This window comes from Strix uralensis, chromosome 13 (genome assembly GCF_047716275.1).
Source record: "Strix uralensis isolate ZFMK-TIS-50842 chromosome 13, bStrUra1, whole genome shotgun sequence".
Lineage (NCBI taxonomy): Eukaryota > Metazoa > Chordata > Aves > Strigiformes > Strigidae > Strix > Strix uralensis.
In genome coordinates this window covers 2,994,937-3,019,617 of record NC_133984.1, presented here as the reverse complement: position 1 = coordinate 3,019,617, position 24,681 = coordinate 2,994,937, and the positions used below count along the sequence as shown (strand labels likewise).

At 39.3% G+C, this 24,681-nt stretch overlaps 1 protein-coding gene across 3 annotated transcripts in view; it reads left to right on the top strand.

The window, feature by feature from the left end:
* The window catches only part of HDX (highly divergent homeobox), a 54,220-nt gene that overhangs the window by 15,177 nt on the left and 14,362 nt on the right, over positions 1–24,681 (top strand). For 2 of the 3 annotated variants that reach the window (XM_074882780.1, XM_074882782.1), the window contains 3 exons: positions 4,724–4,777; positions 15,833–15,979; positions 21,887–22,094. In XM_074882780.1, the coding sequence (XP_074738881.1) occupies positions 4,724–4,777; positions 15,833–15,979; positions 21,887–22,094 (409 nt within the window). The remainder of the gene's footprint in view (positions 1–4,723; positions 4,778–15,832; positions 15,980–21,886; positions 22,095–24,681) is intronic. The other variant, XM_074882781.1, reaches the window with a different exon arrangement.

The window sequence follows — 24,681 nt, the reverse complement described above, 5'->3', positions numbered from 1 at the left end:
AAGTGACCAAATATTCTTCTTCTCCCACAGCATCTAATTCAAATATCGGTTTTACATTCAATCCCATTATTTCCTCATCCTGTAATAGAGTCCCTTCAGTGATACTGAGAGGGGAAAATTAAATGCAGGTAATTGAAGAACTAAAAGGTGTTCAGAAGAAGCTACAGCACTGACACACTTACATTTTCTATTTTTTGTTTTAACTAGAGGAGAGATAATGGTGCAGGAAACATCCAAATTGATTTTTTTCATGGATTTTTATACTATCTGGCACAACATAGTCTAGAGACACTGAGATAAAAGTCTTAAGACTGACAGAATGTGATACTGTGTGTGTTACCTTTGTGCATTTGCCTGTTATTACCTTTTTAATTTATCCTGACAGTGAACCATGTAAACAACATACCATCTTTTCTTGTGCATTACTTACTAGTATAGGGAGCAATACTTTGTGAAGTGGTTGTGGGTTTTTTCTTTTTTCTGACTTGTTCCTATCTCATGTGAGGATTTGAAAGAAAGCTCTTGAGTCCAAGTAAGTGTTGCTTTTCACCAGAATTATTGCTTTTCTTGGTAAACCTGAGGTTTGAGGAGCATATATACTCTGGAGTAGATTCTATGTAGTGGGTGGGACATCTGCAGTTCTTATTTATGGTCTTTTCTAAGCTGAGCACTTTAGATGAGCTGTTCTTTCTCCCTTCTCTCAGATCGTCTGTCAGTGTTTGCTATTACTGTTCTTACCGGAGTTACAAAATTCATTAAATCCTGTTTGCTTTTGACATCCCAGTTTCTTAGGAGAAGCAAAGCTGTAAATATGCACATCTCTTCAGTAAAGGGCTGGCAAAGCTGCTGAAGTGCATACGATAGAGTTAAGGAAATTTTTCTTAAATTTCATGAAGTGAAATATATTATTGATACTTCCAGCTCTGTGCTCTTGGTACGTTATTTCACTCTTGAAAAAGCATCAGTGAGATTTACTCTGTACTACTTTTTTTAATTTTTTAATGAAATTTGAAATAACTGATTTGGGATTTTTGGGGGTAGGGGCAGAGTCTTTTTAAACAGCTAGAACAGGAGGTGACATTTTATCTGTCTCTGTGGTGTGATATGGATCATAACAAGGAGATCTCTGTAACTTTGTGTTGTTTGGTTTTTTTTCTTTTCCCCTCCTGTTATAATAATGTACCTATTTTTTTGGTAAGTGAGGAATTCATCTGTACCTTGTTTGACTTCCATCAAGTCTGTCTGTCAAAGACCCTGTTTTATGGATTTGGGAATGCACCTTGGCTTGAGGGAGCTCCTGTTTCCCGTGGTATCCCTTGCCCTTCCACAGTTTTCAACCTTGGAAAAACTGGGCAGGTTGCTCTTAATTCACTTACTGCTGTAAGCATGCATGCTGTGAACCTCTGAGATGACACTCTTTAGTATTAGAGAATTTCTAAGGGAGGGCAAAAGCTGTAGGGTCAGGGCATGTAGCAGCACGGCTTTGTGGAAGCTGCAGAGGAATAGTGTCCTACAGCCTGGCCAGGTGCCGTGGTACCTTGAAAGGACGATGCTGATTTCTCCAGATCACTTCGTTCCTTGCTGAGAGTTTTTAGCACGTTCCAGAACAATGCAAAACTAATTTCTGTGTCGTAAGAGGTGTTAGTGTATGGCAGTGACACTGCCAACACTCCTTTATCATGTTGACAAGAAAATGTCACCTACTGCCTTCAAAGTCATGTGTAACAAAGAGCGTACCCTGCTGTCGAAATCATCAGTTCTGCACTAGTTTAACCCCCTCCTCCAAATCCTCCCTTAAATTAAGTCCAGTATAACTGGTATTTCATATTTCCCCTTATAGCTTAATAATACTTACATATTAAGCTTCCAGAGGCATAGATTTTGTAACAGGTGGTGTTTGAATTCTTTTAGAATTATGCAGGATGACACATCTCTTGCATGTCATCAGTTTCTGTTAATTTTATTGCCTGTGTTTAGCTAATTTATCCATCAGCATAGGAATGAAAATCCTTAAACTTAGGGAAATCTTCCTAAATTTAAAAATAGATTAAACCTAAGCTACATGATTATTGCAGTAGTTAAACATCCAAGCAGATGCTTCTTCAAAGTCAGAACTGTGTGATTTGTGTTTTGATGAAGTAATTACTGTCGTACATTGGTGGGGTATCTAATTAGCAATTAGTTATAGCTTCCTTACTGATTCAATTAATCAAATTCGTGTTAGTGTAACTTAAGAGTAAATCTAATAAAGTGATCAATTTTAATGCCTGAGCAGTTTCAGTAAACAAATTGTTCAACCTACTTACTTTTCTTAGTGTGGCTTTAATTGTATTGAACTAGAGAGGCTATTCTTGCTGGTCCTCAAGGCTGAATCATGATTTAGTCTTGGTTTCTTCCCCCCAACCCTAAGGGACAAAAATACTGTTGAAAGTATGTGTATTTTTAATTACTTTGTTATACACACTGAAGCACAGTTATCTAATTTATCCCTGTTTTCTTCAAGGGAAAATCCTGAGCCTTGCAGTGAGTATGTCAGAATAGGATATAGAGATAATATTTATTTATTTATTTTTATGATTCACTTTAAGGATGCTGCTTCATATGAATAAGCTGCAAGTTTGCTTTATTTAAGGAAATGGGACTATTTTATTTTTTTTAATGTGTCAAAGTGATTTGTTTACTTCCTTAGAGACTTTTGAAGACAAGAGGAGGACTTTCTTGCTAACTTTGGGTAGCACAGCTTTTTGCTAGGGTAGGCAACATGGTCTTCTCTGAAGAGACTTGAAAAAATGTTTCCTAACACTCATTCTTGTAACAGAAGCAGCATTACCTTTGTCACAGGAGTTCCTCCACTTTATTTCTGGCATTAAATACTTCCAGCTGCATGAGTGGGGAGAACCTGTGGGGCTCTGGGGAGGACAGCAGCTGTGAGCAAGCTGCAAAAACACTGTGTATGGCCTCAATTCTGAGACACACAGCAACCAGGACTGGGTTGGGGCTCATGGTTTGTTCCAGTCCACTGAATTTGGGACAGTAAATCTACAGGTGAATCGGGAAAAGATTATGTAGGGACCTCATATAGTGTAACCGTTTTAATTAAGGTGTAGCATTGGCAATACACAAATGTTGCAGTGCCTTTGAACTTTCTCTAGCATCTGCCAGAGTTGCTGTTTCTGAGACAAGCATTGCATGTTGTCATTTTTGCAACTCACAGTAGCTGTCCCAGTTGGATTAGGACGGGAGTCACCCCTGTGGATGCAGGATAACTATCCATCTCACTCAAAAAATAAAGCCCCCCCCAAAAAGCCCCAACCCTTGTGCCTTTTTCATAGAGCCAGTTTAGAGTACTCTCGTGCATACTCTTTCGAGTAGTTATATTGAGATAAACTTGATTGTATTTGACATCATACCTGTCAGAACTTGTGTACATTTTTCTTCCAAGTAACTGTTAATGCTCTGCCAGACTGATTGCTCTATTCACATCAAAAAGCACTTTTTTCAGTAGCCCCGCTTTAGAGAAGCCATCTGGGTGGATACTGAGGACACATTTACAGTGGATTCAGTGGTGTGAAGCTGTTGTATTGGATATAGAATTGTAATAGACATAACTTGCTTATACAGAACTTTTAAAATGTGTGTGTGCAACTAAGAAATTAATATTTTAGACACAAAAGCTGATGCAGACTTGCCCTTAGGAGGAGAGGGTGTTCATTTCTAGCCCCCCTCAACTCGCTTTGTGCTGTAATGAGAAAGTGTCTGACCTTAGGTAACCTCCAAGCGCTTCCAGCTAAAATCTTGAAGAATAAAAGTATGTTATGTACTTGTACACTAGACAAACCGTACCAAGCATTCTATATTTGGTTATGCTCATGCTGCAAGATTCATTAGTAGAGCAATTCGCAAATACAAAAACTATTAGCGTAGTTTGATACAGTCAGCAGAAGTGTGTGGATACTTCTTCCTCTCATATATAGTGTGTGTAATGACTTGAGATTGATTAATCTCTCAAGAGCTATGTTTAGTCTCTCAAGCATTGCTTGTCTGCAGCAGAAGATGAACATGGAATCCTAAATAAGACTAAAATATTCCAGGCTATGACACATTTCAGATGGCCAGGGAAAACAGTCCAAGATTATTACTTAATAAAGTTTGACCTCTGGGAGTGATGGAGAAGTAACAGGAATCAAGGCAGCTAACTTTTGCCTTCATAACCCTTCCCCTTCCTTCTCCAACCTGATGTCCCTGTTTTTTCTGGTAGTATGCAAGTCCTTAACATCTGACACTGAATAGCTCGGTCACTAACGTGACAGTATTTTTTCTGAAAGTTTAACCAACGTAATTGAAAAATATGTGATGGCAGTTCTGTCAGACATTGGCCCTTATCTAACTCCAGTCTGCTTAATCTTACCAGTTTTGTGACAGACTGAAAGTGAAAACTTGTGTTCTGAAATACAAGTTTTGAGATAGCAAAAATATAGAAACACCCAAGATGCCATCGTGTTATCTTACCCTCACCCAAAGAAACAGTGTTTTGGTTTTAGCTTTACAGCAGTAAGTCAAAGTGTGACTTTGTTTTGCTTTTAAATCTTAACCTGTTTTAAAGACATTCTTATCAGAATTGAATGCACAATATTGAAGTCTTGTGAAAGCTGTTCAGTATTAGCTATCATAGCAACCTAAGCTGCTGTTGTTTTCTGTTCTGTTTCCTCCTTCCCCTCTACAGATTTCAGGAAACCTTACTGTGCCTTGGATTACAGGTTGTTCCAGAAAAAGAGCAGTAAGTATATTTCCATTTAAGTATCTAATGCATCAAGGAATGAAAAGTTTATAAAAATGCATTTTTAAATGTCAGTTCTATTTACCTTGTGTGAGGTTTGTTTCCTTTTACTCTGTGACTAATACAAACATTGTGTGCAGATACAATGTTTCAGTTAACATAAAGTTGATGTATATCTTCAAAAGCAGGTCAAGGTCATAATCCTGTGTCAAGTAATGTGATGCCCAGATATATGAATGGTGCTATTAGCTGAAATATATAAAATCTGAATTAATAAGGACTGAGAGTTTAGAGCTCAGAGTACATTTTTTTATATTGAAAGTGAAATGGTTGTTAATTGAGGCAACTGGATGCTTAAGAGCGTAATTCCCTCTTCAGCTACTCTGCACATGCACAGAATTAGTCCATGCTATCTGTAGTAACTTTATCAAGTCTAATTTTATCCACATATAATGTCATTTCACATTAGGCAGAGTCAGCCAGGTTGGTGTCCTCAATTCACAAATGACTCCAAACCGTAACACAAGGTATGAAACAGCTTTTGTCAGGAAGATACCTCTGTCCAACTCCTGTGTTTGATTACCGTTCAGCATTTCCATTCAAGAGTAGTCTGCTAGCTTCTCTTTGAAGAACATGTCAATTCTGCTTGTTTACCATGAAAATACACCCTAAACCTGCAGGTTGGATGGTACAACCAAGCTCTCAAGAGGCTGTTGCGTCCAGCTATATCAGAAGCAATAACTAGGGATATGGCTATCACGATAACCAAACTTATCCCGCCAAACCCCCCAAACCATTGAGCTCTCAGTGTTGTGTGTGCTGCTTTGGCAATCATGTCTAGGTAATGGAAGAACCTTTCCTTGCCTTCTCCTCCCTGCTGCACTCAGTACTTTTTTATTACTTGTTTTTGGTTCGGTTTAATCTTCAAAAGGTGTGACTTTGGTAGTGCTTCCTCTATAAGTAGGAACCTAAGGACCATCACATTAACTGTGTTTTCTCTCAGACTTTTGCTAAGTCTCAACTGTAGCACACTTCTAGTTTCTGCAGACTTTGATAGTATCACTTATTTCTCTTTATATAGAGAGTACTTTATAAGAGCATCTCCCAGAGGAACCAGTACTTTTATACAAATCCTGTTGCTCATTCCATCATTTCATTTTTTTTCCCTTAAGTCCTAGTTCTCTTGAGTAGCCTTTTTTAACTGCAGCTCTTTTCTGGAAGGGCACCTTCCCTCTATCACTTAATGACCTTTTAAAACGCCGAGCAGCTGGTGAGCATCCTAGAGTACAGTTTCAGTGTTTGGCTGAGCTGATTTCACAGCACATCACTGTTGAAAGGGGGAGGCTTTTGCCCCCCCCCCTCCCTCCTGGTGCACTGCCAATCCATGCGGAGCACTGGTGCTAGTATCTAATTGCAAGGTAATCCAGGTCAAGCATCTGACCTGTCGGATACCTATTCTTCTGCTGAGTTTGTCTTTAGTGAGTTGAATGCACTTGCTGGGGATCAGCTGAGGGCTGGAGCCAGCTCGCAGGAGGCACAGAAGCACCTGAAGGAAGTGGGGCACAATGCTGGCCCCTGCTTTCCAGCGCTGGGGAGGTTGTTGAGGCGTGGTGGTAATGCCAGATATCTGACACAAGCTGCAGGAGAAATTTCTGCAATAAGTTTAAAACCTTCAAGGATGTGGAAGTGCCTGTTTAATAAAGATGGTTATTAGGGAATTTTTTCCTTAGACCTTTACTCCTGTGTCTGCCTTAATCAATAAAATGCATAAAACCCATTGGTTAATACAGTCTGGTTGTCAGACACCTGTTTTCAGATTTGTGGATGCACTTTCTCCAATTTGAATGCATAATTAGCCTTCGTAAGGAGACAAGTTTAGGAGTTGGCACTCTAAAACTGCTGTATACACACAGGTGTAAGACAACAAAAAGAGAGAAAAAGCTCCTACTTCCTAAGAAACTTCAGTTTCAAATGTGAAATTCTTTTGAAGAAAAAGCGTGAGGGAACAGAAATAGAATGGGTAGAGTTGTAGAACTGCGATTATGGCAATTACTGCCATTCAAACAGTAAAAAGGCTAATCTGTATTTTGTTTAAATTGGAGAAGATTGTCTTTTAGATGCTCTGAATTTTTAATCTTTTGCCTTGATGTTTTGTTTTCCTTGCCCTGTCCTTCAACTGTATCAAAAGAAATAAAAACTGTGCAGTTCTGCAGAAACTCTTTCTAGTCTGCTCAGCTATGCTGTAAGATGACGTAATCTTGACTGTTAATGAATATTAGTCTAGAAATATCACCCTCTCAGTTATTCATGAGAATGTCTTTGGAAATTAGAGTTCTGTATTCTGTCATGGTGCATGTGCAATTGGCCTTTACGAATGCATTGATTTTTGGTTTTTCACAGGGTGGTGGAAGGATAAAGATTCAAAAATAGCAGTGAAGATACTGGTTGAAGAGGGGTGGGGGAAATATCTCCACTTTTGTCCTTGCATTTAAATCTTGAGTGTACTAATGGCGCTTCAGTTATGTGTCATCTGATGTCTTGGCATAATGGTTAGCATTTATGGTAGATATAACTTGGTATGCTAACTATGAAAAATGTTTGTCACATAGATGTTGACTCTAGGTAAGCTGTTCCTGGCTTAGTTATGAAGTTTTCTTTTTGGGGGAGAGCGTTGGTTTGGTTTTGCTGCTTTTTTTTTTTTTTTTTAAATTTCTAATTAGAAACAGTTCTTAATATCAAGTCTGAAACACAGAGTCATTAAGATAGCAGATTAAGATCATAGAATTATTTCTGCCCATCACCCTTCAGAAGCAGTATAGTAAATCACATGGTATGGAGCGTGTGTAGTTTGGATGGGATTTTAAATGAAACTTTTGTGTTAACGTCTGGGCTAGTTCATGCGAGTTTTCAGTGGAACACTGTCCTCAGTGGAGAAACTCATAGAGGAAGTGGTCTTGTATTTTCCCTCTGCCTGGAGCAACACTGCACTGTAGTGATGGCTTTGATGCCTTCTTGAATAGTATACTTCTGCACTTTGGTGGAACCTCTACGTAGGTAGGTTAGCTGTAGATCTTCAGCTTGGGGTCTCTGGCCTCTCAGCTGGGCCTGTGTTCTGGGGGGGGAAATACCTGAAATGAGCGGAGAGTTCCTGTACTAAATTTTGATTTTTAGATTGCTGTTTCAACATTGCCTATTTGAATAAAATTCTGGAGATAGTGGCATTAAAGTGTTCCCCTCAGAGCCCTGCCTGTCACAGAAGACTACAGTGTGTAGTCTTGTAGTCTCCAAATGCACTTTGAATCAGGTAAAAGGAACTGATCTAACCCCAGGTCAGTGTGAGACCTGCCACCAGTTGTACTGGACATGTGTGGGTGTGGGGAAGCCAGCTGGATTGCGTGGAGGAGACTAGGTAGGGGAGATGAATCAATATAACTACTAAAGAAAATACCACATTAGACTGTGGTCTCAAAGTCTCATGAAAACTGTTGGCTGCCACAGTAAGCCTACGTGTGCTGGAGAGAAAATATCTTCAAGTGGCTGTTAAATAAAAGGAGTACCCAGAGGGATTAAAGCTACCTGAAGTCAAAGTGTACCTCAGTTGTACCTTTTGTTTTAAAACTATACCAGTATTAACTTGTGACCTTCTCTTCACCTGTTCACATTCCTCTCTTCTCCTAGAAGGGCAGAGGGAAGAAAACTATTTTAGTCCAGTTGGTTAGAGCATGTCTGAGTGAGATAGTCAGAGTCCTCAGCAAGAGAGACAGACAAGGCAACCTGAAGATTTCCACAGCACTGAATTGTGAACTCTGTCCTTGTTCATGCTTTCTATGTCATTTGGATAACTGGTTAATGTTTTTCCTCCTTCTGTGAAATATTTCACCACATATCTCAAGGTATTTCACTTTGTTAATATTTAGATGATAATAACATGCATAGCATGTCATGACCTTCTTGCTGTGAACAGCACCTCTTCACTACTCCCAACAGTGATCCTTCAGTTAATGCAGAGGGAAGGCAAGTCTTATCATCGTTTCAGACAAAATACATCTTTTTGTTATATGGCATGCTGCACCCAAGTTCCACAGATCACCTAGGCTTCTTGTATGCTGTGATCCTGCAGCCTGGCAATATGTCGTATCTGGCCAGGAATTGGAAAAACAGATTTTCTAGTCAAATATGAGGAAGACATTAATAGATTAAGTAAGAATCATGATAATTACTGTTTAAAAATCAGTTGACTTTGAGGCTGAACATTCACTATTTAACAAGCTACTTCAAAATCTCAAGAAGGGAGAGTTGTCAGTTTGTGTGGATTGAAGGTTGGTTCTGAAAATTATGGAGTGAGATGACTGGAGTTTAGAGTGTGATTTTTTTTTTTTTTTTTTTTTTTTTTTGCTAGACTATTCTAATTGCACTGATATGTCTTTTTTCTTTTTTCCCTTTTTTCATTGTCTTTGCTGTGTTTGGTTTAGAAACACATATTAACAGAATATATGTAATTTTGGCAGAGTGTTGAAGCAGCTACAGCTCTTTTCAAGCTGTGGTACTATGAAATATTTATCAGTTCTGCTTCCATTGGAGCAAACTTCAAGCTTACCCAACCAGTGGGAAAAGATGCAAAAAATTTCTCTTCCAGAAATCGAACAGTTTGTTCTCTAACAGTATGTTAGCAGTAGTAGTTTAAAGGTACCTTCAGATACTGTTTGGCTTGCAGCCGATTTCCAAACACCTTTTTGCCTGAAGGCTCAGCAGCTTGCTGCTCTATCTTCTGCTCCGAATGAAGCTGGTAGTAGCAACTCTCTCCTAGCTGTTTCCTTTGCCAGGGGCCTTCAGGTACATTTCTTTGCCCTAAGAAGATTGAAGGTGTCTTCTGATGGGTACTTATCTGCTCACATGATGTCAATACTCTGGGAAAGGTAGTGTCTAGATGGCAGCTCTCTGAATCGCTCTGGTAGCTATGGCCACCAGCTGCCTTTCATTTTTTTCCCCAGGGAGAATCATGCATGGCCAGGAGTCTTTAGGGCTTTACTGTGTGGAAATGCAGGCAGAGTGCCTGTCTGCAGAAAGTACGGTTCTTTCAAAGGTGCTTCCCATTGCACTGTTGCTGCATGGGCAACATGCACTGTGTATGAGCATCAGGGTCTAGCCAAAGCAGCAGGATTGGTTCTGTAGCAGGAGACTGGGTATTGCTGACAGGGGAAACAGCTTGGTGGCAGTTGTGAGACCTGAGGTGAAAACCTCAGACTGAAGGAACCTTTAATGAGGTTAAATATGCTGTTAATGTTAAGGGAAAATACAGACCTTCAGAATTTATGTATGGGAAATCAAATCAAGAAATAATAAACTGAAGAGTAAGTGTAATATTAAATGGTGCAGATGGGAAAGGGGGAACAGATATATCATGATTGATTCAGAAAAAACTATTACTACATACAAATAAGATCTTGAGATATGAATTGATAATCCTCTGAAAAAATCAGGTAGATGTTAAGTAGTGTCAGAGTTCCAAGAGCTGCAGGCTGGCATCATTAGGAATGGCGAACAAAGCAAAATAACACTCTGCTTGCATAGAAGAATCTAGGATCTGCTCCTACCTTGAATGCTGTGTGCACTTCTGATCTTCCCGTTCCTCCCAAAATACAACAGAGAAACCATGACAGCGATCAAAGGTGCAGAACAGCCATATAGTGAACTACCAAATGGGCTGTAGCTCTTCAGACTTGAAAAGAGGTGACTGGGAGGGAGTGGAGGAGTGTGATGGAGAGCTTTCAGGGTATGAGGAGTGTGGAGAAGCAGCTATGGTCTCATTTGTTCCAGTAGAAAAGTAGGTACCAAACCAAGCTAGCCTTAGACTGGGTTGAAAGGAGATTGGACGTGTCTGTTTAGAGTAACTTAAAGTAAGAAGTGCCTCCAATTTATAAGATACTCTCTAGCAAGAGAGTATTGGAGGTCAGTGTCACGGTTTGTCCTATTTTACTTTTTACTAAACTGTAAAGAACCTTTAAAATGTACCAAAAAAGAAGTATTACTCTGAGATTTCTTGCTGTTTCTCCATGATAAGAGTTTCTGAGTGGTAGTGACTAAAATTTGTTGTGAGGTTTGTTTGCTCGAAATAATCATTACCTTAGAACATTCCATCACAGAGCATCAGAACTGAACTGTTGATTTAATATGATTTCACTGCAATTTAAATGAACTTAACTTCTGTTAACAGCGTACAGTGCTCAGCTGCAGCATAAATGCAGTAGTTATTACATTTATATTAAACCTCTAGTTCTTTCCTTTTTTAACGTCTTTTATTAATAATCTGAAGATTGTGTATAGCTTTTGTGCATGTGGCCTGAAACATTTTCAACTCATGCATAAAAACTGATCTAAAAAAGCAGGCTCTAATAAAAGGCAGGATAAGGACACTCCACTGCAATGCAATTATTCATACCAATTATAGACACCAGATTTGCACCACAAATATTGCATGCACAGTGGGTATTATGAGGGGCTTGGCAATGTGCCAGGAATGTCTATAATAAACTGGGTCATCTCTTATAAGAATGTTGTTATTACACTTGAGAGGTCAGGGGATAAGCAGGGTTTAACCCTGTGCTCAGCAGAACTGCTGATTCAATTTGCTCGCAAGGATTGCTTTTCATTGTGAGTTGATAGTCTATTTTCTGCTGGAAGAAGCTTCTCTCTGCTTTTCAAACTGTGGACAACAGAACTGGGAAATGTGAAGAATTCAGCAAACGGTTAACACTGCTGAGGATAAAGCTGAGCCTCGAATCAGCAAGCAGGGGATCTGAAGAGAGGAAATGAGAATTGTATTCATAATAGTTGTTATAATGAAGTAAAAATAAGAACTGAACTACTGGCTTGTGTTCAGCAATGGAAAGTATTGTCCTAAATACGAAGCTTCTCAGTATTATCTTTTGATATTTTCTCCCTATGCCAACTGATGCATAACCATGAATCTTATGATATTTATGGGACTGTGGGTTTTTCCTCTTCTTTCCTCAGTTCCTCTGATGATACTGAGCAATAAAAGGTTGCTAACTAAATTGATGGTAGTGTAGTTATATGGTCAATGTAGAAATTCTACCCTTTATTTTCTCACAAAAGTCACTGACTTTTGTAAAAGCATTATGTAATTTTTGAGCAGCTTATAATACAGGAGTCAAACTTAGGTATAATCTTTGTCAAGAGGATGATCCTGTAATTGAACGCAGTTTGTGATTTCCCTAAGAAATTCACGAAAAGGCACGTGGCACAGTCAGTTATACAAAGGTAGTTAGTCTGGATCTAAATTTTGGGCAAGCTGGAAGTGTTATTTATTTACATTTAGTGAGCATAAGGGTTGAGACTGATCCCGTTACGATGGTGCAGCAAGTAAGTAAATGATCTTCCTTTGCACTCGCTGAGAGACCATGAAGCAGCTCCCACTGACTGTGCGTGAGCATGCAGGCAGACAGCTCCTGCGGTTCACTCCACAGGCGGTAGGTAACCTGCTACCCTTTTGGCAACTGCTTTGTGAATCAGAGCCCTTAAATATCGAGAATCGTTCTTTCGGGGCACTGGTAAAATTTCAAGCCCAGAAACCTGATAGATTCTGTCTTTCATTGCTGCAAAGACCGACCAGCTGGATTACAGTCACGCTGCCAAAATGCACCTTTCTGAAGGCAGCGCTTTCAGCTTCTCAGAGGCTCAGTTCCTACCTGCTTGGCTGTGTTCAATAGGTTACTCAGTGCTGATCTGGGTGGAAAAAACTGACAGAAATGAGATACAGACTCCAAAGTAGAAAAGTTCAAGTGGGATGAGAAGTACTAACTGGAGAATACGCTGAGTTTGCAAGGGTGATTGAGTCAGGCGTCTCAGTGAGGCTGTTCTCCTCAAGCCTGAGGGGGACCTGACTTTTCATACCATATTCCATTTACATGCACTTATTTTTCCCCTCAGTTCCGTTCCTGCTTTCTGGACTCTTTCATGTGGTGTGTGCTGTGGGTTTTTTGTTTTTTCTTTCATATCAGTTGACTGAAAAAACTTGTTCTCCATTTCCTGCTCTGGCCTGCGATTGGTACCAGTGTGATTCATGTGCTGCTGCACGAGCTCTTCAGGAAGGAGTGAAAGGATAAAGTACCTGGTGTGGCAGTACTGCAACAGCAACAAAAAGCAAAAATACATATTGTCATCTGAAACACTAGGGGTTATTTCTGACAAGGAGGTAAAACAACAACTCTAAGTTCTTTTTTTTTTTTCCTCTTTCCATTTTCACAGTAAGTGGCTGCAAAAGACTTCTTTGAGAAGGTAGCTACAGGAGAGGTCCCATGACTTTAAAACATCTACTTTGATCTAAACTGTTGACACTGACTCTACAACCCTGGTCTTGTAGAAAAATTATATAGCAGTTGTGAGGTGAAAACCACTGAATAGTGATTTATCCAATAAGATTTTTATTAAAACATTTGCAGTAGTTCATCAGAATTAATATACATCCACCTAAAATGGCCAGGTGGTTTTGCTAAACACTGCTTTCTCCATTTAAAATCTTTGTATTTAGTAAGTAAAAGCTGAGCAGCCTCTGCACCTTTCCCACAGTACCATCCCTTCGGTAACTCTGTCTATCGTCAGTTATTGTGTCTTTTGTCTAATGTGGGATCCTTCTGCCTATCGCAAATATAAAGCTTTTCCATAACGAGTATTCTTGCCCTGTATTCTTTCAGTACAAGAAACATTTTCTTAGATACTGGAAAATCATTTGGCAAGCAGAAATCTGAACTTACTCCAGCATCAGCTGTACTTTCTTTAGTTTTTGTTCTAATTTGGCTGTTGCAATAAACTAGGTGAGAGGAGACAACACTAACCAGTGTTGCTCCCTTACATCTGCAGCAATATTAGGCAGATTTCCTTTTGCTTCTCTCATTTCACCCCTCTGCTGGGGAGGGAGAATTCCAGGGGAGCGTGTTCCAGGGGGTTTCTTTAAGCATATTAAATATGAAGAAATTATCTATTTTCTTTTCCTGATAAGTACAGATCGCAATAAGCTGTGTGAGTGGTGGATTTTTGCAGCAGTGTTGTCAGTGTGAACTCTCCAGAACCAACAGCGAATGTTGCTTATTTATTAATGTTTAAAAAACACTCAGTATACTTTAGAAGGTGAAGTTGCCCTGAGTGTTCAGGAAAGCAGGATAGGCCAGAGTGACTTGTTTCTTTGTGTAGTTTGAGTGTTGCTATCACACTTCTTTCTGCCTTCCCCTTCCTCAGCGCTTGGCTGCTGCTCCCCAACTGCAGAACAAGAGCTCTTCCCATCACTTTCAGAAGTTACAATCTATTTTGCCAACAGCTGTAAAAGGAGATACTGCTGCAGCGATTCAGGAGATAACTATACTTTTGTTCTTTAAAAATGGCTTGTAGGTAGGAGGAGCTCAGGTCAGGCCACAGAGAAAACCTGCATCTGCCCAAGGGTGAACGGGCATCAGGGATTGAGCTTTGCTCAGCTGGGTGCTCTTGAGGTGAAGTCCACTTTCTGCACATCGCTGCTCATCCTAGAGCAGCCTTGAAATGTGCCAACTGGATTCATTTTAGATTAAAATAGACTGCGGCGTGCCATCTGGGAGCGCATCTCGTGTGCCGTGGCTGCTCATAGGTGCTCGGTGTGTGGCACAGGAGGTGAGCGTGGCGAGCCCGTGGGCTCCCGCACCCCCTGCCTTGCTCTGCAGGGATGCTCCTGGCGTCCTGCACACCCTGCATAAGGCGTCAGCTAACGGATGGGCAGGGGGGAAGCAGCTTCTCTAATTCTGTACTTGAATGTATGGAGGGATAGCCAGGAAAAAAATCTGAGTGCCTGGTAGCAGTTGATAATGGATTGTATTTGAATATAACTGGCACTTTTTGTTTTTACTGGAGCACCTGCAATTAATTTAGGGAGATGACATTTTGATACCCCTATTTTATATTCATACATTAAGGAGATATAAGTGCTTCTAACATTTTAAGAAATAGTCATTTTTAAAAGAAGAAAATTGCAAGGATTACCGTATTCTGAAGATTAACAAAAATTAAAATTGGTAACTGTATTGTCAAATGATTCTAGTTCTGCAAAATTTTTTTACTCTATTTTAAAGTTATTTCATTCTAACTTTTAACAGTCTTTTAAATGACCAAACCCAAATTTCAGCTACTGAAATCATGATTACGTCTTACAAAATTCAACTGTTGAAATAATGACAAATTTGGCACACGTGGCTACAACTCACTAGCTCAGACTTTACTGTTGCATTTATGTACTCCTAGTAGCGGGAGAGATGACAAACATGGCTTGGTATAAAGAAGAGGTAGATTTTAGTTAAAATTCTGGGCTGAAAGCTTTTGATAAAGCTTGCAAGTTCTACTAGCGAATGATACTGTATGCCCACAACAGTTCAAGAAGTGGTAGGATGTCTAGGATTTGTTTTTCAGTGTTACTCCTTTTATCAGTAATCCACTATCACATATTTTGATAAATGTACACAGAATTAGGGAACTCACAAGTAAACAGTGGAACCAATTTCAACTCTGAAGCTTACCAAATAAACATTAAAGTATTCCCTTTAGGAACGCAGAATCCCTTGAATTATGCATGTATTGTAGTTTGCAGTAAGATAAAAGAACTTTAGGTGGGGGAGGGTGAGAAACTTGAAATGCCTTAAGGAATAATTTGCATAGATTGGGTGGAGAGAGTAAACAGCACAAGGGGAAAATGTTCTTTTCAGTAAGGCCTTATAGAATGAGATAAAACAAATTTTAAAAAATCAGGTGGAGTTGGAACAAAGCTGAAGCGCTTTAAACTTGCCTTAGCACTGCCATTGCCTTTAAAGCAAATCCCAGGGAACTCTGTACTGCCCTGGATTAAAAAAACCCCCAAACTTTAAAAAAAAAAATTCTTAAGGGAAAGTTAAAAAAGAAGAAGAGCCATGGAGACAGTATAACATGTGTGTCTTACTGTATGCAAGACCTCTGGAAATTAAATGAACAGCATAAGCAGAATTTTTAAAAATCTAACAGTATTTTTTTTTTATCTTACAGTTACAGGACCGCACACAATTTAGTGACCGAGACTTAGCTACCCTAAAGAAATACTGGGACAATGGCATGACCAGCCTGGGCTCAGTCTGCAGAGAGAAAATTGAAGCTGTGGCTGCAGAATTAAATGTTGACTGTGAAATAGTGCGGGTAAGAAATCTAGAGTCTTGCCTTATCTTGTCGCAGAAGCAAAAATAGGACAGATGAAAGCCTTTAAAAATTTCATGAGGAAGCTTGAAATAGATTTCACGTATTACATAATGAATGACCATGTTGGGAAGTGCTCTCTCGCTCTTTCTGCAGTCTATATATAGAAAAAAGCCCTCAGGTAAGAGTCTTATTGATCAGCAGCAGAAGTAGCACTACGAGCTATTTGACATTCTCTTTAGACTTGAGTAAGATTTTAAGTGAAAGTGTTACATTTTTTAGGGATATCCTAGAACACTGAAAAGTTCTATTTATATTGCTATTAAGATACAAAAAAGCCTTTCTAAATATTAAATATATTAATGCTTATAGGAAAAAATCAATGTAAACATATGAAAGAAAAGGCTCAAAAATAGGAAAAAAAGTATTTTACAAGACTGTCTTGAAGCCAGGTTGAGATGTGATAGAGGGCAAAAGGGTTCTGCGAAGAATTCTGGGCCACTTCAACTTGGTAGTCTGTATAGGTGTCGCTGAGGAAGGATTGCTTTAGAAAGTACAGGTTTGGTGTAGAGAACCATTCCACTTCGTCTGATCCAGATATTGGGAAGTTTCATACAGCATCAGTTGTTGCCACTCCGTTCCCAGTTATCAGACATGCACCATCACTCTCAAAACTGTGGGTGTCTTCTTCGCTCAGAGTGTTTCCATTCTTCAGAAAATAGTCCGGCTGTTTTTGCAGTCAGCACAAAAACATTAGAGTCTTCCTTTCCCTCATAACAGGCATGACAATTGTGACTAGTCCTTTCAGCCTTCATCCTCTTTTGCCACCTCTTTCTTAAGATTCTGACATTGCTACAAAAACGGAACTAGGAGCCCTTATTTGAAACTCTTTTGTGGAGGTCTCACTTGGGTTGGTATATCAAAATGGCACCAGAGCTACTTTCAGTGTTGAACACTAATCTGGTTATTTACTTGTTTGTTTTCTGAGCACATGTGAATTGCAAACAATTAGGTTGTACTTTTGGAGGCTGAAAAGAATTACTCTTTTCTCTGTAGCGAACAAAGCTGCTCCATATTTTCCAAGCTCTTCACTTTGCTTTCTGAAAGGTTTCCACTGACAGCATCTCACAATGGACTCCTGGATATGAAATACCTTGTTCACAGGGCAGTAAGACTGACCCCTGTGCTTCGCCTCCCTTTGTTTCCTTAAGAACATCCTTACTGGCACAAAGAGGATGACAGTACAAAGTTCTGTCCACATCTTTCAACAGCATCTGCTTGAAATGCTTTTGTCTTCAGGGTAGATGTACTAGGCTCTGATCAACTCTCTGGCATAATCTATTAGAACATACACAAACGAATGAACAAAAAGATTTCTTTTCTTCATAGTGACTGGTGTTGTTACCAGCATCTGTCCTACCTCTGCCTCTGGTTCCTCTGTACACCAGACTTGAGAATTGTAGCAAGAATTAGGTGGAGGTTGGTCCTGCACCATGCTGCACTGGTTTTTAGGTTTGTAGGGGCTGAAATAATGCTACAGGACACATGTGATCTTCAGTTGTCCTTTCTCTAAGGCACACTGTGTGTGTCCCGGCTGGAGGACAGCTAGTTTCCATCGTGCACTCTACATTTCTTTCGGGATCTATATAGGCACACCATATTGTGCCTCTCTCCTTACCTGCCAACCTGCATTTTCTTCAGTAGGAAACACTGATGGCTGGAGGTTAGTGTGCAGCGTGGTCTCCCCCTCCTAAGGAGTGAGGAGGCAGCAGTGATGCAGTCAGCTGTGAGGCAGGAGTGAACCACAGCATCTCCACCCTGTGCTGCGCACTCAGCCAACAACAGTTGGACTGAGGGACGCTTCTGGAAGAAGCTCTCTACTTTCAGTGCTTGTACTTTGTTGCCTTTGTATTTCACTGTACCTTGAATTCTAGGTAGTGTGCAACTGCAACTGGTTTTCCATTTGTGATGTAAAAAACCAAATCTAACGTGTGTAAAATTGTACTATGTGTATATATATAACACCAAGTAATTATATATATACACATCAAATAATAAAACAAATATAGTACATAAATAATAGAATTTTATATAAATAATATATATAAACATATATAACTGTAAAATATTTATATATACATACCACTTGTTTTAATTCAATTAAATACATATCCCCATTTTTCCCTTCTAATAGCTTTTTTAATGGAAATTCATTATTTGTCCAGATAAATACTGCTTTTCCAGAAGTACAAATGATTGATCCTTATGACTAGTACTGGCTTGAAAGATCTCCAGTACAAAGAAAGTATCAAACCTGTTTTCCAGTACAAGGAAAGATAATGTTTGCCACTATGCGTAGTTCCACTGGATTTGATCTTTTAAGGTTGAACAGGGCATTTTATTCCATAGGTTTTGTACTGCTAGTAGGAGAGTAGACTTGCAAAGTGACTTGTACCTTAACATCATGCACATTTGCACCCTGAAATGTCTTTCATATGTTCCCAAGACACCAAAAAAGGGAAATAAAAAAAGTTATGGCATATTTAAATATGTGAACTCTGGCCAGTACTTCATTAAACTTACAAAACATTTGTTTTGCATACATTGTAATTATTGCTGACTGCATTTTTGGGTTTTTTTTTTTGTAGTTACTTACACATTTTTGTTTATATTTCTCTTGACTAATTTTATTCATTCATACCAAAATAGCATCCAAAAGCAGAATATCCTTCTTGGCAGCGAGACATTAGATATTTGAGAAAGACGGATGACAAGTATCAAACTCCTCAGAAATATATGAGGAATATAAGAAAAATGCATGACAAATTTTTATTTTTTTATTAATAGACCATAAAGCTTTCATACATAGGAGGTCAAAAGCTACTCCTAAGCACCCACGATAGGCTAAAGACACCTCCTCCTCTTTCCCAGCAGCTCATCAGGTGAAAGCTGGATTATTGAAGGTACTGCTTCAGTCTCAGTTTAGCAGCAAAATCAAGCAGCTGCAGCAGAAAGGCCACTCATTCTTCACAGCTGACTATGGCTCTTCTTGTTGGGGGCTCTAGGCCTAGTCTGGATCTGGTTTATGATCGAGAGAGACGTTGGAAAACAACTCAGAATCTTCCATCTTTATTTTTTCAGTTAAGTAGGATTTGTGAAGGTTCCAACCTAGAATCTTTCTAGCATGTTGACACCCTAACCTCAATATCTGGAGAGCTGTAATCATGCTTTTTAAGTGGCTCCCTGCCAGTCTACTTATAAGCTGCCTGAGGGCAGACATATGATGGCTCCTTCTGCTGGATTCCAGCCTTTCTTCTCTCGCTCTTGCTGGTCATCTGCTCAGCTGAAGCTGGGGAAGTTGCTGCCGAGTTCATTGCAGGCTGCTGTAAGTAGGCTTAATGAGTCTGATCACATGCACTTTACAGACGGTGTTTGAAGTTTTTAAGGAGATAGTTATTTTAGGGATAGAACTAGAATTATTAAGCTCGTTTCCTACATAGAACTACTAGTCTGCTCTTACACTCATCATTGTCCTGTTCCAGAATATTCACTGTTAAATGTAGCATGCAGGATATGGAACCTTATTACTTTCCCATTTTAATTTGAGACACTATAAAAATATGTTCATGGTCTATGACATATTCAGTATGTTGAATGAAAGATTTCCTGCTTTGGAAGGTATGTAAAAAGATAAGATCTACCTCTCCCAAATGCCTCAATTTTTTGCTGAATTTTTTTAGTAAAAAAGAAGCAGATTCACTTTTAAATTTTATAGTTGTTAGCACTACTCATTACCATCATAAGATTATGAGAAAATTTAAAGAATGGCAATACACTGTTTGGAAAAAGGAGACATAGGTCTGGAAGGGGTCGCTTGTGTGGGTTTTTTCTTTTTTTTTTCCCAAACTGTATATAATGTACGAAAATATCTATGTAGTTTTCTGTGTAACTGTTTTGCATTCCTCAAAGAGGAAAATCAGCAAACTGGGAAAGCAAATATCACTCAACAAAAATGATTTGCCAAAAATAATGTTAAGCATGTCATCTTTTAGCTAAAGAGATTCAGCTTTAAAAAACACTTTTTTTTTTTTTTCAAGGCTGGCACAGCATGAAACTTGTAGTTGGGAGTGCTGTTAACATTTCTTAATTTTTCTATTTGATAATCAAAGTATTATACGGAAAAAGTTTTTTACTAAACTTTTGCATGCTATATATCAGAACTCTAGTTAAAGAAAGTGTGATGGGGAAGAGGAGCAATGCAGGTATTTCTGAAATAAGGCCAGAGTAATGGTTAGTGTATCTTTAGAGAAAAAAATCCTATAATATTTTAATGTGTTTGGTGAACTCTGTTGGAACATAGGGAAAGGATGTGCATTTTGCTGTGCCCTCATCATATGTTTTCAAAAATAGGAACCTGCCCATGCTTTCTAGAGATATGTTTGATTTTTAGCAATCCAGAAATTCCAGCACTAAGCATGATTCAGAACCTAGTAACAACCATGCTGTGCGTACATCGTCATCGCAGTAACCAAGCACACTCTGTATGGTGACAGCTTATGTGGCCAAACTCCACCGTTGTCCATCCTGGGCCAGCGTGTGGTCGGGTCCTGGAACAATGAGGATGGTCCCGCTGGTGCTGTCAGTGCTGCTCCTATTTACTGTGTTTTAGATGGTGTGGAATGGGGAGGAGAGCCAGGTCAGGAAGACTGGAAGTTAGCAGTTAGCAGAGAAATTAATTCCTGACTCTGAGAAGGATTTTGGGATGCTGGTGGAGAACTGACTTGTGTGGAATGAGGTGTCTGGGGTACAAGAGCTGTTAAGCAGAATCAACATTAGATGAGAAGTCAAAAGCCTGAGTTATGCAAGGGAAGGGAGAGAGTTAAGAGGTGAAGAGTTGCAGACAATTCTTACTACATCATGTTAAACTCTGTTTTGAGTCTTCAATAATTTTTAGTGTAGACTTTATCAGAGAAAGCAAGTTAATTAACAGTTATATAGATCCACTTGGAGAATTTTGAATGTGATGATTTTTTTTTTCTTTTTTGATACTAATTTTTATTGATGTAAAATGAACTCAAAGCATCCATACCCGTCCAATCATGAATGGGTTTCCAGGTTCCTTGGTCCTGGACCTGTTTCGTCTCCCACCACTGTTCACAGTATGCTCTTATATACCTTACTGCAAGCAGTGTTTCTTAAAGACTTGTCTTCAAACCAGAGAGGACTGAAGGATAATGCTCTGAACTTAATTCTGCCAAGCTGTGTTCTGTCATCAAAGTGGAGTGATGTAGAGCTATCACCTTGGACGGTTTCTTCCGTGCTATAGGAAATCCTAGAATGGATGGGCCATTTGGGTCATTGGATGCTTTAGTCGCCTTATGGAAGTTGCAGAGTGGGAGAACCTGAATCAAAGATCTTATGTTAAATTTATTGATTAATTCAGGTGGGGAGTGACTTACAAGGGCACCTAGTCCTACTCTTCGTTTAGAGTGAGATTGACTTCAGAGTTAGGTCAGGTTTCGCAGGATGTTGTCCGGTAAAATGTTGAATATCTCCAAGGTTGGAGGTGCGAAGACTCCTATGGACAAACTGTTCCAGTGCCTCACTGTAAAGCATTATTTTTTTTGTTTTTCTTAATTCCAGTCAGAGCTTCCCTTGCTGTGACTTGTGACTGTTGCTTCTTTTCCTTTTGCTGTGCACTTTCCCTTTTCCCTGATATTGGAGGACTGAACCTGGACACAGTATTCCAGAAAGCAGCCTCATGAGGGTCAAATATGGGGGAATAATCACCTCCCTTGAATTGTTGGCTACCCTTGTTCCTGTAGTATAGATGTGCTAATTTCACTTGGTTGTGGGCCTGTTGCTTTTGTTATAGTTTCTGATATCATTCATGTTTATTTCTCTTACAAGACTTGGATTGGGAATCGAAGACGGAAATACCGTTTAATGGGGATTGAGGTCCCACCCCCTAGAGGAGGTCCTGCTGATTTCTCTGATCAATCTGAATTTGTTTCTAAATCAGCACTTAATCCAGGAGAGGAAACTGCTACTGAAGTGGGGGATGATAATGATAGGAATGATGAAGTATCAATCTGCTTATCTGAAGGAAGCTCACAAGGTATTTGAAAATGCAGTTACTACTGTGCATATATTTCTGATTTTGTGCAGTGTGCATGCTTTGGATTCTCTGTTGTACACGATCAAAAATGTCTGAAAGCATCTAACAGTCACAAGTTACCTCCCTTGGCTATGTTGAAGGTACCATTTGGTTTCTTCTGCCTCTATACAAATTTTGTTGGGTTTGTTATCACAAAGCTTGCAGAAACCTTTTATCATAAGACGCCTGTTTTGGAGATTCATCTGAAATTAAATGACACAATTTGCTGGTGGAACTGAGAGACGGACAGACAGTACAAATGTGCAAGTCTTACTTCCCTAGGCAGCCAGGTTTTAAAAAATGCAGTTAACTGGCCAGTTCTACACAGCCAGCTTGAATATCCATTCCTATTAGCCTGAATCACACCAGCAGTTCTCATAAACACCACTAATGCATGCGAAGTTGCTCACTTTGAGCTGACCAGAACTATGGATTTACAGTTTTCCTGATATTAAACTCATGCTCATGAGATACGTTCAGAAGATATATAGCTCAGACTTGGTCTTGAACTAAAAGAACTTCACAGTATGTCAGAGCATAGCAGAACTGCCATTAAGCTGTCTGCAGTGCATTTATGGTCTCTGACAAGCAAACACAAACCAACAGAAAAGATCAAAGTCAGTAGCAGGGGACTACTCAGACTGCACATACAGGGTGTCTGTGTGTTCTCAGAAAATTGCATGATCTTGAGTGATAAGTGTCTCGAACTTAATTCCCTTTTACTCCACCTCCCAGAACCGCGTGACCACATTAAACCCATCTCTCCCTTTCCCCCTTGTACACGAGCACTCCGGGCCTAGGGCAGATGAACTGCCACTTGGCGCCTTCACTAGCTTCACAAGCTCAACTAATTGCTCCCAGTGCTTCTGATTAGAAGAGATCAATAAAGCCTTTGCTCTCTAAACTAAAAGAAAGTCTGATCTAGTGCATGCTATTGCAGCTTAATGTGCCAGACTTGATCTTGTCATTTTGACTGAACAATTTAAAGGAGAGAACTAGAAAAATGGAGAACTGCTAGGAATGAATTTGTGATAGCTTTGTCATATTCTACTATAAAGAGAATAAGATGATAAAGAAATGGGTCAAGTGATTGAAAGCCAAGTGAGATGCAGAATCTAAGAGTCCTTGATTTGCCTGAGGTGTGGAAGGAACTGATTTAGTCAGATCTGCTTGAAAGAAAATGGTGACAGGGGAAGAGTCTGAATTCTCTGTAGCTTAAAGTGAGGAATAACACTACATTTATTCAACAAGGCTTTCAAGATAAACAAGATAAGGCTGTAAGATTATGAGTAGATTATTAGAGTCAAAGCTTAAGGAAGTGCAAGAAAACTATAGGATTGCCACAGCATCCAGGAATCCCACTTCCGTTCCTTTATTTTACCACAAGAATTATTTCTATTCATTTCTCCAGTTCAAATGAGTAGATTCCACTGCTGCAGCTCAGCTTATTTTGAACTTCCTGGAAAATATTTCCACCAATAATCATGTGTACTATTCAGTCACAGATATGTGATTGTTTTAATGTAACTTTTGGTCCTAATTTATAAAAAAAAACCCACAACAACAAAAAACACTCTCAAAGACAGGAAAAAGATATTTTTAGTCATCTAATTAGAGTGAAAGTGTTGATGGCACTTGCTTTTAAAATGTAGTGTGTAAATATTAAAAAAAAAAAAAGCTGTACTCTGATGCAAAATTAAGCATTAAAGTTCTCATAATGCCTTACCTTTTTTTAAATGTATGTTAATTGAATCCATACTTTGTGTAAATGAACACAGCTCTGTGGAGGCCATTATAGCTGTGCCAGTTTATATTAGCTGAGGATGAATATTTAAAGAGTTGAAAGTGCTGTAGGGAGTTGCTTCGTTTGACTGTTGAATCCAAGTGGTGACTGTCAGGGTTACCGAGTGGCTGGTGCTTTAGACTGTTTCAGAGTCCCTGAGGTGCAAATTCAATGACCTTCATTCCTCCGAGTGTTAACGATGGGGTCATATATTGCTCCCTGCTTCACAGTTCTCCCATTTGAACCCATTTGCTTTTGCTGCTAGCAGAAATTTTCCTCTGAACTTGTGACCAGTGGCAGTTTAAAATGATTTCAAACAAGTTCAAATAAAATTTGCTCAGTTTTGAGATATTTAACTGGTAGAAAAGTTACTTAAAACAATTCACTGTCTCTGTATCATCTGGCCTAAATATTATCCTACCCTTGCAAGTGTTGGTAATCCCCAGTTAAATCCTGTTACCCTGTGTTTGCCTGGAAGTGCTACACCCCTGCCTCATTATCTGCCCTCTTTCAGTATCCCACATGAACACTTGCTGCCCGTTCACTCACCATGCCTCTTTTCCTCTTTAGATGTGATAGCTGGACTGTTTGACCCTTTTAATGCAAGCTCTGCCCTTTGCACAACTGTGTCATTTTACTAGCTCTTGGAAGCAGTGTATTTCCAATTAATAGCCTTAAATGACATCATTTAAGTTTTTTATCATAGCTGTCTTGCTCTGTGTTTTATTTCCTGATGTGCTGTTTCTGTCAACCATTTTCTTCTTA